General features: G+C 42.3%; 1 protein-coding gene across 5 annotated transcripts in view; it reads left to right on the plus strand.

Annotated features, from left to right (window-relative positions):
* Fshr (follicle stimulating hormone receptor) overlaps nucleotides 1-17,191 on the plus strand; it is a 193,694-nt gene that overhangs the window by 165,638 nt on the left and 10,865 nt on the right. For 2 of the 5 annotated variants that reach the window (XM_038320213.1, XM_038320214.1), the window contains exons 6-9: nucleotides 5,911-5,982; nucleotides 8,037-8,114; nucleotides 11,395-11,463; nucleotides 11,573-11,647. The exons of 1 other annotated variant lie outside the window; for it this stretch is intronic. In XM_038320213.1, the coding sequence (XP_038176141.1) occupies nucleotides 5,911-5,982; nucleotides 8,037-8,114; nucleotides 11,395-11,463; nucleotides 11,573-11,647 (294 nt within the window). The remainder of the gene's footprint in view (nucleotides 1-5,910; nucleotides 5,983-8,036; nucleotides 8,115-11,394; nucleotides 11,464-11,572; nucleotides 11,648-17,191) is intronic. 2 more of the 5 variants (XM_038320217.1, XM_038320216.1) reach the window with 2 other exon arrangements.

Here is a 17,191-nt window from a genome sequence, read left to right on the forward strand (position 1 = left end):
TGTGTGTGTGCTATGGCTGTTGGTAGTACATAATTCCTCATTGATAGCACAGAGCACATCACCTTCTTAAAAGCTTGGTGAGACGCAAACCTTTAATCCCAGCACTCAGGAGGCTGAGGCAGGTGAACTCTGAGTTCAAGACCAGACTAGTCTACAGAGAGAGTTCCAGGACAGCCAGGGATACACAGCAAAACAAAAACCAAACCAACAAAGCTTGGCAAGCATCAAGTGCAGTCTGTGTTGCATCAGTGTGGTGGAAATGTTAAGTTTTCAGGGCAAACACAGATTCTGCCTTTATACCATCCACAATGGGGTTGATTAATAGATGCTTGGTAATTTTTAAAATTATTTGCACTTCACTTGTATGAGCATTTTACCTGCAGGCATGTGTATGTACCGCATACATGTCTTGTGCCTGTAGAGGCCAGAAGAAGGCATCAGCTTACCAGAATGAGGAGTTACAGACCATTGTGTGCAGCTGTGTGGTGCTGGGAATCAAACCCAGGTCCTCTTCTGAAGTAGCAAGTGGTCTTAACCACTGAGCCATCTTTATAGGCCCTGCTTTGGAATTTTGATGAACAGCTAAAAAAGAAAAGTTCTAGACAAGATGAAATTGTTCTGGAAGTAAATCAGGAGGCTTAATTTACTTTTTTTTCTTTGAAGGAATATATTTTACTTATTTTTTGATAGCTCCACACGTGTAAACAATGAATCCTGATCATATGCACCCCGAATCCCCTTTCACAGTGCCCTCAGACGTCCCCGTCATATTCTTCTCATCCTTCTGCCGCTTTTTCTGTTAAAATTAATAGGTCAGTAAGTCCAGTTAGCTATTGCCTGCTGGGATGCTGAGTGCTATTGTTCACAGTGCGCTTACAGACGCAGCAGCCATGTTGCATACGGAAGACAGCATTTCACAGCACTGCTACCCGTCCTTCAGCTTTTGCTCCTCCCTCTGCCACAGTTACCTGAGCCTTGGGGGGTAGTGAGGATGATACTGATATATCATCTAGGGCTGAGCACTTAATGGTCACTTATTTTCAGTTATTTGATCAGATCCAAATCTCTATATTAACTGCTGACCAACGCAGTCAGAAGTTCTCTGGTCAAGGTTAACAGTTACATTAATATGGGGGTATAAGCATAAATATTTAGAAGGCAACTTGACAGCATGTTCTTTAACAAAAAAAAAGTAGTAGGTCCCTTCTTAGGCTCTATGACCTCCTGAGACATGGAGTTTAGGCCAGGTTTACAGTACTATAACTGAATTTCTTCCTGTGAACCAAAATTGGCTACCCCTATGACCCTAGCGCCATTATTACACATCAGTACTGTCTATGCAGAGATACCATTGATGGATTTTCTCCACCAGTGGTCTGAACAGCATCTTCCAGATCTGTGAAAGCTAGCCAGCAGGAAAGAAGTTTTCAAGTCAAAGACTGGATTTCTCTATACCCTGCAACGAACGTGAAGTGCATGGTATCTTTAGCAACAGGGTCTTACTATCTACTTTTGGTGGACAACCAAAAGCAATGTAAATAGCCTATATTGTTTTAGGTTCTTTGAGTCTTCCGCAACCAATAACTTTTAAAAAAGTATCACACACCTGACACTGAAATTTTCATTTAATTACCTATAACTTTTGGGTATTGTCCATACATTTTGCAAGGTACCAATGTTAAGGGCCCCAATTTACTTCTATAGTCAGGTATCCTCCCTGAAGAATTCTGTTTGTAACTGATTAAATTGGCCTGGTGAAGAATGGATGAGAACCCTCCAGATGAAGCACATGCAGATAACGAAAGGCAGGGAGGAGCAAAGAGAAAGACATTGAGGTTGAAGGGCATTGGTAAGACAGCATGAAAGGAGCATCAGAATCGGTAGTACAGAATATGAATTTCACGTTGGGTCATATGGGAAAAAATAAAGCTTTCACATCAAGAGAGCAAAGCAATCCAGTTTATGTGTCTTAGAAGAATGTGATGCATGCTGCACAGAGACCTCTCTAGTTTGCCAGGAATGAAATTTTACTTCCCACATTCTCCTGAATGGTTCACTGTCACAGCTGAAAATTTCTCCTGGCATCAGATCTTTCTTCCATGACTCTTTTCCAAGAAGTAAAATGGTGTTTATCAATAATTCATGGGAAAACTGATAAAAATTGGCTGCTTAGTCCTCATCTTCCAATGGCTAGGCCATCTTAAATCCTTCTTGGATCCTTATCTTGATTCTATGTAATTCTGTCTTAACCTAGGGTCTCCAAAATGCCTGAGCAAGGGCATGCATGCAAGTGGTTTATGTCTGCATACAAACTCAGAGAAAGGATATGGATGGCTAAAAGGAAAGAAATGGAGAAAGGATAAAAACTAAATCAAGAATATATTATCATGGCCAGTCTTGGTACTATAGGTCTATGTTCCCAGATACTCAGAGGGCTAAGGTAGCTTCAAAGGTCTTTCTGGACTACAACCTAAGTTCAAAGTCAGCCTGGGCAACTTAGAGACAATGCTTCCAAATAGAAAGAGAAAAACCGTGCAGGGCATAACCAAGTGATAGGGCAACTGCGTAGGATTCATGAGGCCTTAAGTGGGTCAAGCCCGAGTACTGTAAAGGGGTAGGGGGACGCATTCTCAAACCCTGTATTCCAAACGTATATGCTGTAGTATACTACCAGACAGTTGGGGCTCAGTAATGCTACAGTCTTCTAAGATATAATCTAAAATATATTTAGAATCGTTCACAGATAAAACAGAAGAGTAGAGTGCCACACCAACCAGGAATTGTCCACTTCAGTGTTAACTCCCAAGCATTCTGGACTTGTCAATGCCTCAGAATGGCATAGCAGGATTTGAAAAATGCCAGCCTTAAAAGCAGCATAGAAGTCCAGGACCGAAAATGAAAGCCCATTCAGTACAGCTGAGGCAAGCATCTGCCACATTAAATCTAACAGCAGCCTATTGCCATGGCAACTACTAGAGTAAAAGTTGAGCCAAGAGGAGGTGAAATGAGAAGGCAGTGCTTGATAGAATGCCTACCTTGCTGACCACAATTCACACACTTTCTAGCCTAAAGAGATCAACTGGCTTGTGTCTAGTTCATGCCAGAGGTGACATGTAGACTCTCATGGCTACTGGCCTCCAGACCTTCCTGCTTCTGCTTAAGACTAATTACCCCAGACAACAGGGATACCTGAGAAGCAAATTAGCAAAATTAGAGTTTTGATATAGTCCTGGTGACAGAAACAAGAAATGTTGTGGAAACATCAAGCAATTAGCCTAGTATTTTATGAGCACATGCTGCATTGCAGACCTATGCATAGAAGAAGATTGTCAGAAAATATTAACTATGGTGGCCACTGTGATGTCTCATTAGGAGAATACTGGAAGAATGCTGTGGGATGAGATTTAAATATAGAGAGGGCTAGATCTGATATATAGGACTGTGTGGAATTGTGGGTCTCTTAGGTTTCTCCAGTGCTCCTGGCATCACTGAGAATAATCTCAGGGGTTCATGGAGAACAATGATGAAAATTATTTTGGTAGACACTTCCGATTTCAAATACCAGCAGAAATTAACACTGGGTCATAAGGTGACTTTTATTTTCTTCTGTAAATGCTTGCCATCTGACCCAGAAATCACACTCTAAGACATTTACCCTAGAAAAAGAAGAAACTATGTTGTCTCTCTCTATCTGTATCTAACTATCTATTGATCTATCTGTCTGTCTATCTATCTGTTTATCTATCTAGGTCTCTCTCTCCCGCTCCTCTCCCTTACCTGACAGACATCAGTCATATACTAGCATTTAAAGCACCTTTTTTATTTATGTGATACACTATATGACCATATGACCATTGATGCATTTAACCACATTTTGTCCACAAAACTGAAGCCTCAACTGGGAAACAGATAAGCAATGAAGTTCTATCTAGCACCAAAAATCAAGTGCCTACAGAAAAACACTACATGGGAGGGTTTCAAATACATCATGCTGAGTGAAAATCCAGCCAGACTCAAAAGTTATCCATTCTCTGATTCTATTTTTGACACTGTAATCTTTTAGAAAAGACAAAAATTATAGCTACAGAAAACTGATGACTGGCTATAGGGATCTGGAGGTTAGGAAGAGGTTAAATGTGACATGAAAATAGAGGGGAACCAGGGTAATGGCATCGCACTGTATCTAGGATGTGGTGGTGGCCACATTCCTCTATGTACTTAATTTTACTCATTGACCTCAATGCCAAAATGTTCATTTCTCCATGTGGAAATTGCATAGAGTCTCACCTCTGCAACCCTGGCTGGCTTCAAATCACAATTCTCCTGCATCAACTTCCTAAGCACTAGGATTCCAGGCCTGTGCCATCATAGTCAGATTTTATTTTTTAAAGGAAAATTAATGTCATCACAAATCCTCCAAAAGAGAACATGAATAATCTCTTTGGTTCAGTAAAAAACAGGATATCATCCTGATTTGATGGAAATATTCAAAAGAAAAGCTTATTAAGGTAAGTTCTCCATCCAGTGTTAGGAACCAAGTGGAAACACAGCCTCAGAGAATCACTGCAACAATCCATAGACAGTATTTACTGACTCTCTGAACATAGACACAGAGAACAAAACATCAAAATCTAGTCCAGAGCTTTGTCCCTTCACAACGATGTATATATGAATAGGGTTCTTCAGGAGGAAAACAACAAAGACTAGCTGATCTTTAGCCAAGAAACACACATTAAGAAAGTGGGAGCAGAGCTTTACTGGAAAGGTTTGGAGCATGTCACACTAGGGAAATTCTAAAAAGTGGCTTTCATGGGTCTCTAGACAGTTCAAGCCACCGTTGTATCAGCCACTTCCTCCCGAATGTCACCCAGCTTAGTGAAGGTGCAGCTGGGTACCACCACCTCACCCAGCACTCCCTATGACTCGCTTTCTTCTCTGGAGCTTCATCAGTACATGGAAAGAGATACCCATCCAAAACTCGCTAGATACTCACAAATATCTCAGACGAATGTAGGGCATTAGTAACACGCCGTTACCTTTGACCATCAGGAGATATGAATCCAGTTCCATCAGAGCAAAAGTTCTGATGCATGTTCTGTAGATCTCCTAAATCAGGTCCTTAAGATTAAGGAATCAGCACCTGTAGCAGTGGCCAACCCCATCACTCGTCCTGGTGATGACTAGCTTTCCCTGCCCTGCTTCAGGATCCCTGCCTCGGGTGCTGCAAACTTACAGGATCCATTACATTATTCATAGGTAGCTTTCATATCAGACTCTCAGATTTATATTCCCAAGAAACTGAATGCTGAGAAGGATCCAGGGTACATCTGCTGTTATGAGATGGAGGGATTTTTTTTTAAAACCATCTCCCCACTGTGAGAGCAGAAAACTTGTCTCCGATCAACTGCAACCACTTTCCAGGAGGGAGTCAAACTGACACATCTTGGGTTACTTGTACACCCTGAAGTCAAAGAATGTGGACTCTCACACTGTAACCCCACCATAACCTCTTTGAAAGAAGAAATGCTACTTCTTCATCAAGTATGCCAAGACTGAAAACTGGGGTAACGTGGGAAATTGTGTTATCTCATCGTAAGTCACCTCTCAATAGAGCTAACTTTTCAATGTTCAAGCATAAAACGGTATATGAATGGCAGTAGAATATCCCCACCTTGTAATAAACAATTGTAAATATCTTTGCTCCGAGGAATCAACAACCGATTAGATCCTGGTTAGATTCTTAAAACATAAAACAGATAGTAGAAGCACAATTTAGATGTCCTGGGGTACTCTAACAGGTTTTTCTGGCAGTATATAATTGGTATTTTGGATTTGGAAAGTCCAGGCTCTGGCACATGTTCGCCTTATGTCTTGTCACTCTCACTCTGTCTCTCTCTCTCCTCTCTCTAGGTTAATATCCAACACAGGCATTAAGCGCCTGCCAGTGCTTCATAAGATTCAGTCTCTTCAAAAGGTTCTATTGTAAGTTTTGATTGATAGGATGTCAATCAGCTCTCCATCTAACAAATGCCTGAGGTAATAGACTTCACAAAGAGAAAAAAAAAATGTACCTTCGTCCACACGTTACCCAGTTTTAGTAAATGGCTGGTTGGTACCTGACCTTGGGTTTATTATGACCTTCTGGATCTCTAACATCCATCGCATAGTACGTCCTCCAAATATGAGGCTCTGGGTGAGCAGAGGGAGGACAACGAACAGCAAGGTGGACTGACAATGCTCCATTTGTGTTGTCGGAGACTGCTTGTTCGCTCCCAGCTGTCCTCACCCGGAATAATCACACAGAAACTATTTAATTACAATACTGTATGGTATATAGCTTAAGCATATTTCTAACTAGCTCTAACATCTTAAATTAACCTGTTTCTACTATTCTGTAAATCACCAAGAGGCTGTGGCCTACCGGCAGGGCTCCATCCAACATCTGCCTCCTGTAGCAGATACATGGTTTCTCCCTTACTCCGCCTACTTTCACCCAGCATTCAGTTTAGATTTCCCCGCCTAGCTCTACTCTACCCTATCACAAGCCAAAAAAAAAGGCTTCTTTATTCATTAACCAATAAAAGCAACACATATACAGAAGGACGTCCCATACCACATTCGAATGAAGTTAGCAGGCTCTGCACCAAGTATTATCAACAAACAAGCTTAGAACCAAATCACAGTCTCTTTACTCCAAGGCTTAGTATTAGATCCCTGCAACTCCACATATTCCTCCATCATTTCTCCTTCCTTCTAGAATCCCTATTCTTCCTAAAGTATTAATAGCAACTGTTTTCCCTCTTCCCATGAATTCTATAGTTTAAAAGAGGAGGAGAAAAAAGCAATGTGTAGAGCTAAGACAGAGCTCAGTGGCAGAATATTTGACTAGTAGGCATGAGTATCTGGACTTGATCCCCAGCACAGAAAAAAAAAAAGGGAAGGAGGAAGGAAGGACAGTGGGAAGGAAGGAAAAAGAAAGATGGAAGGAAGGAAGGAAGGAAGGAAGGAAGGAAGGAAGGAAGGAAGGAAGGAAGAGAGAACTTTATTTCCAATAGTAAACTAGTAAGATTCTGAGCAGATCCCAAAGGAAAAGGTCAGGATGGGTACAAGGAGCTGGGGACAGAGGATAAAGAGAATCCTCTAGACCTCGTGTGCTGTTTCCAGCTTTTAGCACTTCTACTGTTGTATGTTTACCAGACCTAGGTCAGTCTGATGGAAAAATAAATAAAAAACAAAAACAACAACAAAAAAAATTCTCTATTCTTTAATGTGGGAAGGAAAAAAATCAGAAATAATTTTTTATGTGACTCAAGAAAAAATGATGGGAAAAATACATAAGAAAAAGAATAATTAACTCAGATATAAGTGATTGATTTATAAGCATGAGGGCCTGATCATGATCTTCCCCCCCTCACCCAAACCCCTGCTTTTTTAAAAGCCGAGCATTTACCGCCATGCTTATAGTCCCAGCACTAGGGAGGAAGAGGCAGAACACGAGATTTGCTGGCTGGTTGTCCTCTTCTACTAGTCTAGTTTGAGGCCAATGGCAGATGTGTCTCAAGAAAAAGGTGGGTGCTATCTAAGGAATGACCTGAGATTGACCTCTGGTCTATGCACACATACAAAGAAAGTACTAGAAGAATGAAAAAGGAAGAGCTGACACAAATAAAATGAGTAAAGAGATTGGTCTGTAAGTAACAGGTCAGTTTCTGTGTCCATCCTACTGGGCAGAGGCCAACTGTAGAAACAAAGCTAAAAAGGAACTATATTGAAGAGAACCTCAATACAGTAACATCTTCTAAGGAATTCTCCAAAGAGAAAAGATTCTATGGGTGTGCAATTTCATCTGTGAGAAGAACTAACACACCACAGATAAGCAGACTGTTTGTTGTCCAAACTTTGAGCTGTTATTCTCTGGACAGAAATTCCATCAAACTGTGATTGCAGCTGCAGATCCCTTGGTGCCAGCAAACGGAATGTGGAAAGGTTGCGCAGGTGGAGCCCACACAAACATCTAATTTGTCTCTTCTTCTTAGAGACATTCAAGATAACATAAACATCCACACCATTGCCAGGAATTCCTTCAGGGGACTGAGTTTTGAAAGCGTGATTCTGTAAGTAAGAGGGGAAACCCAATGGCCTGGGTCTTGATTCTTCACTTATCAGTCTCTGGTTTTCTCATAACAGCCTAGGCCTTTGTTTGTATAATGACACTGGCATTTCACCATTTAAATCATTCTATGGCTCCTGTGTTTTTCTCTCATTTTTATATCTCAGAATCACAACATGGAGTCATGTTAATAATTCATGATTCTGTATTGTGATTCAAGTATTTAAAATTGCTCTTTGAATGATGGTCCCCATGATGCAACATCTGCTCCAAAGGACAGACTAGCTAGTGTGTCACTAAAACTGATTATTGCCTGGCAAGGCTTCTGTTGCCTATAAAGAATGATAGGGAAGGAAGTGTACTCAGGAGATAGGACTCCTTCCTCATAATCACAGGAAGCAGCTCCCATTTGGGCCCATGCTGAGCTCACAATGACCATCATCTCTGCTCAGAATAATCACACTTGCTAATGAGTTTGAGTTAATCTCTCTGAATTCTGGGGAAGTTTTTAAATGCCCTCAGTGTCATCAATGAATGACCTTCTAATCCTCTGTGCTAGTGGCCAGCATGGCAGTCCACCTGCTCCTCAGGATAGCCAGAAAGCAAGGTGTTGTGAACTTTCCAAATGTCCACAGGATCCTTGCAACAGGACAGTGACATCTAGAGAATTACTGATTGTGATTATACCTGGAAGAAAAGAAATTCATCATCCTGTTTTACAAATTGTTATGAGCTCATTTTATAACATGATTTCTCATGGTTTTGTTTGGAGTAGACTCACTGTGTGCAGTTTCTCCTGAAGCAGCAACAGCCATACAGATCCTTCTCTTCACCACTTGGTTTAGAAGCACTGTGTGATTCCTCAGAGCTCAGCAACACACTTTTCAAAACAGGATGCTTTTCTCTTGAGAGTCAACATTTTTCAGACCTGTCTCTGGAAGATAAATTCACACTTGTGAGAATAGCATCTATTTTCTTACGTTGTCTGCTCGTTAATCCATAGATAATAGAGTCGGAAGACTCCTACTGCACACAGCTGTAAGTCTCCAGTTGTGCTTCATCCAGATACTTGTAATACAGAGATGCTTTCTCCTAAGAGAGCCATCCAGTGCACTCAAGGAAAATGTAAGAAAACGGTGCTGAGCACTGGAAAGCTCTACCTCATCACATCTTCAAAACTTTGGAACTCTTTTCTAAAGACAAATGTACATATTTATTTTTTCCTAAACATCCTAAGATTATCAGGCCCTTGGTAACTGACTCAAAAAAATGAGCAATAAAAACACATTTTGTAGGGCCTTTGAGCCCTTTCTCACCCACCTCTGTCACAAAGAGCAGAGGGGCTACTGGGTAAAGTACCTAATGAATGGCCAAATTCAGGAGATGAGAGATGAGGTTATAATTGGCCCCAATTCTCTGGAAAGGATTGTATATTCTATAATTGTTCAATAAAATGTGTGCCATCACTTTGTGAGACCCTATATAAAGCAAATGTCATCTTTAACCTTGCCTTTTGGTCCGTAAAATAGAGAAAGTTTGTTGACACTTGTGGTTGATATCAAAACCCCAGGGATAAGCAACCCACAGGTTGGAGGCTGCTGTCTCAGTGACTTTCACCACAGCAGACAGACTGATGTATCTGCATTCCAAATGTTTCTGGGAGAGACCGTTCATGGCAGTGACAGTAGAGAGTGGGGGTGGGGAACAAGATTGAATGCAAGTCACCCCCTTGTCACCAGATGCGACCTGTTGACTGCTAATGGTCAAAAAGATTTACTTTTCTTCTCTCTAGACTTCCTAGCTCACTGGATTTCAGGAAGAGGGGAGAAAAAGGCACACTGTTGTTTGCCTGTGGGTTTTTGGAAAACGTCTTCTGTAGAAGGAGCTGCAGGCAGGCATGCTTTCCATTCCGCCCAGCTCCCACATAGCTAGCTTAGCCCTGGAAATAACAACATAACAACACACAAACTGTATTCATTTAAACACTGCCTGGCCCATTAGTTTCAGCCTCATATTAGCTAATTCTCACATCTTGCTTTAACCCATATTTAGTAATGTGTATAACACCACAAGGTGGTGGCTTACCAGGAAAGATTCAGCATGTATGACCTGGCAGCTGGCTCCATGGCGTCTGTCTCAGAGAGGAGAGGCATGGTATCTGCCTGAGGCATCTGCCTCACTTCCTTCTTCCCAGCATTCTGTTCTGTCTACTCCACCCACCTATCTAAATCCTGCCCTATCAAAAAGCCAAGGCAGCTTCTTTATTAACCAATGAGAGTCCTCCATCAGTCTTCTAGCTGCTCACCACAGCCCAAGGAGTTTCTGGTGTACCCCTGTAGTTTCTCTCAGTCAGATTTCAGAATACTGCTGTCAGGAAACCCACCAAGTCCAGCAGGGGACGAAGCTGTAAGCAGACAAGGGCACATGGCCAGAGGCTCAACGCTGGGCTGTCCTGACCTTGGGGAGTTGTTTTTGTTTGAAAGTCCACTCAGGAGAAGAACAGGGCAGAGTTGATGGCCCATGGTGGCCTGAGACACCCCTGTCCAAACATACCTGCTTCTCAACATCCTCATACAGTGAGCACGACAATGCACACCAACCCCATCTCCCCCAAAGCTCGGCTACAGCCACACATGAACTCAACCTGCCACAGTCCGCTGTCGCTATAATTAATTTCTCTTCTTTTCTGCCTTAACCCAGAGCCACCTCCACAAACCTCCAATAACCAGGGCCCCACGGGTCACTGGAGATGTTCAGGTTGTCTGACAACTTAATTAGATCGTTTTTTGATGGCAGCCAGGCCTGCTGCTGTGGGTGAAGAGCACAAATCCTTAGAGAAAGCTGACATAAAATGTCTTTTCTCTGTCTTAGAAATATTTGCTCAATAATTACAATTTCCATCCTTCAAGGCAGGGAGATCTTTGGTTTTTCCTGTAGAATTTTCTCTATACTTGGGCAGAGTGTGCAAAGATCTTATAGGTACAGTATCCAGAGAGTGTGCTTTTACAAAACAACTAAATTCCATTTATTCGTTCTTTTCTGTGAAGCTCAGTTATTCCTGTGAATAGATAATATGCAGACATAATACAAACTTCAAAACTTACTAAAGGCTCCATAGCAATAAACCAGCCTCAGTCTCCCTTCCTCCCACCCCTGAGCATAAGGGTTGCATCTTATTTATGCCACTAACTGTGCTGTCTGACCTTGCCCCAGTGCTTCCAATTACAAACCCCTGCATTGGCTGCATCTGACATTATTATGTTTTTAATGGGCTTTTATTTCAGATGGCTGAATAAGAATGGGATTCAAGAAATACACAACTGTGCATTTAACGGGACCCAGCTAGATGAGCTGTAAGTAGCCCTGACTACTCTTCCAGGCCATTTAGAGGGAAATGGTTCTTACAACAGGGATATTGATGGGACTTTCTTTTCCTTATTCTTTCTCCAACTCCATCCCCAGGAATCTAAGCGATAACAATAATTTGGAAGAATTGCCTAATGATGTTTTCCAGGGAGCCTCTGGGCCAGTCATTTTGTGAGTAACTTTGTTCGTTTCCATGTAGAAGAGCTCAGCTTATACAAGTTAAAAGAAAATTTAAATTTAAAGAAGGGGAGGCCAACAAGATCAATTTTAATTCACAATACTTGCAAAGACTTGTGGGGATAATTTAGGGTTATCTATAGTATGACTTTAAATAAAGTGGAAACAGTAATAACGTGTAATGAGCATGTTCTGAGTGCCAGTGTTCTAATAGGTTAAAATGTGTTCTCGGTTCTTATAAAACCCCTCTGGGGTAAGAATTCTTATTGCCATTTTGAAGAAAGAAAAACTGGATGATCTGGGAGAATTAAGCAACTCACTCAACAGTAATGCAAGTTTTATAGAAGGGATTCAAAACAAACTGTCTGGCTCACAGCAGACACCAACCACTCTGCTCTGTGTCTCTCCCTTGACAGGGAAAGGTTGGTTCCCCTTCCTTTGCTCTGTACCCACAAAACATATATACATGTCTTCATTGCAGTGAGATGCTCGCATTGTTCTTGGATCCTCTTTCCAGATGCAGCAGGATACATCAGTGTCTCACTCACTCCCTGGATCAGGACTCTTTGCCAAAGAGTACTTCCCTACTCGTAACTTACTTTCGTTGAAAGTGCTCCTGCCCTTTTCTCTTCTTACCCTTGCCCCCTTTCCTTGTTGTTCTCCTAAGTCCTCCAAGTCTCTCAAAAGGCCTCAGCCAAGAGTGGATTCCCCCTCTGACTCCCATTACCTTTGTGGGTGGGGAGGGGAGAGATTCTGTATCACAATTTCCAAAGGTCTTCTTTGATGTACTTTCCTAGACTCTAAGCATGATCTACTGAATTAACTAAAGAATATTCCTCAGGAAGAAAGGCACTTAAAAGAAATGAAAAAGGTGCAGGAAGGCAGGTGAACAAATAGATAGGCTTATACCACACCTCAGACCATCCCCACCCCCATGTAAGTTCTGTGCAGACATTTGGTAGCACGCTCCTGTCCTCTTATTTGCCAGCCACCATAGACTCCCATGCATCGTCATTCACCTGCTTCACTGCCATCCACCAATCACTTTCACCTTCACAAATGGCTTGTGTTCTCTTTTGTGATAGAATCTTTGTATTTCCAGCATCATGCTCTGTAAGGCAGAATGGGAACTCCACAAATGTTTGTTATTGATGACAAGGGGCATGCTGTAATAATTCTGAAACAGGCTCTCCCCTTTGAAGAAAGGAAAGTATGTGATAAGATAGATTTATCATCCTGAGGAAGTTCAAACATTAATCCAAAGTGCCTGAGTTGAAACAGGCAATACTAGCCAACAGGACTTGTTAAGGCAGAGGTGTCAGAGCAGATGGCCCTGGTTAAAACTGAGTCCTTTTCACCCCCAAGCCTCAGCTTCCTCAGTTAAACAGCAGTGGTGTCTATCTCTTATTACTGTCTGAGACTTAAAGGCATAAGTTGATAGACATGTCCAAATACATGTGAATGCATGGATGTATGTCTTTCACTTGTGGTATTTAACAGAACACCAGCCTGGTGCTACAGAAAACCGAGAGTTCTTCATCCCAAAGGCATTATATTTTCATGGAAGGGAAATCAGGTCATAATCATATAGCTTAATATATCTGATTATGATATTCGTTTGAAGTACAATGTAGGACACAGTGGAGAGTGGTGGGAAGAGAGTCTAAATGCTCAAGAACACGGAGTGTTCAGAGCCCATGAGGCTTAATGTTTCCTGTTCTGAGAGCTCTTGGAAAACAAGTGGACACAGTACTTCTGGGGCTCTGTGGATGTGTAGAAGTTTGTCCATTTCACGTAGCTAATAGTCCTGAATGCTTTGGATACTCTTAGATGGGTTCTGCTATCTGTTCTTGGAAGAACATGTCAGTGGTTGGAAACGCTTTCAATATGCCACCTACTGGATCTGTAAAGCCATAACCAATTGCATGCTCCTGGAACTGTAGCATTGTGTATGGTCCACAGCGGCTCATTATACAGCTGAGACATCCAGGACCAGAGGAGGAAAGTGACCCACGGAAAGTCATCCCATAGATATAAATAACACAGCTTGAGGCGTAAACTAGCCTTCGCTTCTCACATTCCCATGTGTTTGCACCATAAATGCATGTACTAAGACATCTGAAAACTATTCATCAGAACCCCAACAACTGGTGTCGAACTGAAGTAGAAAGGAACGCCAGCCTGTGATACAGAAACATGCCACAATTGAGCATGTGCTGAAGTTGCATAGACAGGATCCAGGCCAGGCACTGACAATGTGTCTCCTCGGAATTTAACAGAGATCACAAAATACAAGCATCCCATCCATCCCTGCTGTGAAAGCAGGCAGAAGAAACAATTCTGCAAGGCCCTTACAAGCCTGTGTTTCTATCCACTTTGCTACGTAACACATATGCTCACAACAAAGGGAATGATATTGGTAGAAAAATCCAGTGGAATTAAGAAACACTTTGATTCATTCAGACTGGCTGGGAATCCTGGTGTGGTGACACACCCATCATCCCAGAACTCTGGAGGAAGACACAGGAGGATTTCTGTGAGTTGTAGTTGGCCTAGGTTGGTCACATAGTAAGTTTTAGGCCAGCCTGAGCTACAGAGTGAGGCTTTGTCTCAAAAAGCATCCACAAATGGTAGTAAACAAGAATAATATTCCATATACCCCATGCCTTTTTGTGTCAAGGCATAAGGATATGTGTGCAAGAACCTGGCTGAAATCGCAGCATGTGGCTGCAAATTTCCTTCTGTCCCTTCAAGGACAAGTTAGCACTTAACTTCCAGCCTCCCCTTCTGGGGCTTTCAGGTTATTCCAAATGTCGTTCAAACCGCTCTGCCTGATAACTGGGATTTGGGCAGATGACAGCCTGTCTTATTTCCTACTTCTGCAATGTTGTGCAGCAACTCAATTAAACCTTCCCACTGGGTGCCTTGTTTGGATGACCAGCTTGCTCCAGTGCTTTAAACAAGTGAGTAGATACAGGGTTGTGCTCAGACAGCCCACAGCACAGCAGCTGCTGCTCAAGCTACGACTGTAGCTGTGTCTTGGGTCAGATCCCTAACTCCCACCCCAAATAAGAGTGCTACAGGCTCCTGAATTCAGGAGATTCACTACAAAATGCTGAGTACATGGGGAATACTTGAAGGAAGCCCAGTCTGGCTGAGTTGACAACTGGATGGCAAAGCATCTCTAAAAACATCAGTGGATCCCACAGCGAGCCCTAGAATTAAGATGGGTCCTCAAAGCTGTATTGAAATACAGCAAGGAACCATGCCCCTACATAAGCGGTCATTGGGTATGGTTGACCCCGGGTGGAGCCGGATTATGTAAGTCAGCCTAGGGCAGGTCTCGGAATACAGCACAGCTATGAGCCATCTCAGCTGTGAGTGGGTTTATAAACCCATGTTAGAGTGGGGTTTATAAACATGATTAAGCATCACAATCATCTGGAAGTTTTTTAAACCACATATTGATAATTTGCACCCTAAGAATGTTTGCTTCATTGACTCTGGGCACAAATCAGTTAGTAGTGAGCCTGTCTACCAGACACAAAGCCCTAGGTTTGATTTCCAGCACTCCATGAGATCATGCATGCTGACACACAATTGCAATTGCTGAACTGGAGCTGAAATAGAGACAGGAAGTAAAGGCAAAAGGATCAGAAGTTCAGGTTCATCCTTGGCTGCATGAGACACAGGAGACCATGGCTTAAAGGTAGGGAAGGAAGTGATTCAACATCTGAGGACCAGAGCTTAAGAACTAGTATCTCTAACAATGTCCCCCAGTGGTGCTGATGTTGGTAGACCCAGAAGGACTCTAAACATCCCTGCTCTAGAGCCAGTGTTGAGAACTGAAAAGCCTTGCTCAGCCTCAACAGATTGTACTATGTGTGGCTTCCTCTCCTGTAGCCTTTCCCTTTATCTCTATCAGAAAAGTCCAAAAGCTTCTAAGGGAATTGAGAGAGCTCACCCAAACTGTTGGCTGCTTTATCCTGAAGGTGAAATTTCTAGCTACGTGAAGAACAGTGAGCCTCTGAACACAGGAGTCTAAGCTGTTTGATTGCAAAGAGGAACGGGTGTAAGAAGCCGGGGGCATGCCGACAAGCTCCATCATGTTTCAAAGGCACAGCATCCTCAATCCTCCTTATGAATCTTGACCTTGAACATCAGCAGCTATCTAAGTTTTCACCTGATAGCATTAACTCACTCGAGCTTTTTTTTTTCTAAGCAATCAAGCAATTGCTGTTTCCTTGGGAAACAGTTTCCTGTGGGGAAAATTTAATGTATTGCCTTTGCAGGTTGGAGCCAGTACAATCATATTCTGATGGTTTATCAAATTGATTTGGCTATAGCTCAGATTCATTTGATAGTTCAGATTCAAACACTGAGTTATTTGTATAAGAATGATTCTCTTCCATTACCAGTGTACCCACAGTCCTATAGATAGTAAATTGCCTTTTTATCCCGCCTGGGATCATGAAAGAGCGGTCTTCTAGCCATCTGTCAATGTAGAACACACCAGAAATGTGCTCTCACTTATGGAAATGATTGACCTGTAATAACGTCTTTGCTGGGAAAAATAGAAATTGTTCAAATGAAATTTGTGGCAGTGGCTCTAACGGACTTTATTAAAGGGGCATGGAGCACTATTTAACTCCTGCCTCTCCTATCCCCATGCCATTACCAACTGCCCTCTCCCTTGCCACTCTGTAACTCAGTGCCAAGAATCCTAACACTTCTGAAACAATTTAGGATTACTAAATCTCTGGGGACACAGCCACAAGCCTGTAGTGTCTCTCTTGGTACTTTGATGGGTATAAAATTTCAAAACCATCCATTGCCAAAATATAGCATGCGTTGAAATACTAACCAAGATGGTGCTTTAAAATGGGAAGCAATGGTTGTTCAACTGAACCATACTAAAAGACAAGGATTAGACAAAGCAGCCCACAGCTCCTGCCACCTTGTCTAGCCACCAGGAAAAAGGGCAGAACCGTGCATTCTCAGGTTCTCACTGAGGATTCAATAGACAATCTCCCACTATGTGTCTAGCCCTGAACTAGGTGTAAGGAACAGAGAGACTTAAACCAAAACAGTACCTGCCCTGAAGTGCTTGACAGAAGGGTAAGTGCACCTGCTAGTTAAATCTCATGCTGGGGATTTTCGGCAAAGGCTTGGATAGCAGAACAGATTAACATGGGAGTTAGTTCATGTGAGTGTGAAAGCTGAGCAGTCCACTGCAGGCCATCTTCAGCAGGGAGGACCAGAGAATGTGGCAGTATGGCATAGTCCAAGTTAGAGTCCTCAGACCTCAGAGGGCCCAAGGAGTTACTGCTACAAGTAAGGCTTTTGAATTTGGATTTTTGCTATATGGGGGTAGAAAAAGAAGGGTGTACTAGCTCCATAATAGAGAGGCAGTGTGAATTTATCTTCCTTTATTTGCTCAAGCCAAGACACCAGTCAACTGGATGATGCCCACAAACATTGATTAAGGAAAATATCCCCCTATATTTTACTGAATCGAGTGCAATTTTCTGGAATATC

Source organism: Arvicola amphibius, chromosome 2 (genome assembly GCF_903992535.2).
Source record: "Arvicola amphibius chromosome 2, mArvAmp1.2, whole genome shotgun sequence".
Classification (NCBI taxonomy): Eukaryota; Metazoa; Chordata; class Mammalia; order Rodentia; family Cricetidae; genus Arvicola; species Arvicola amphibius.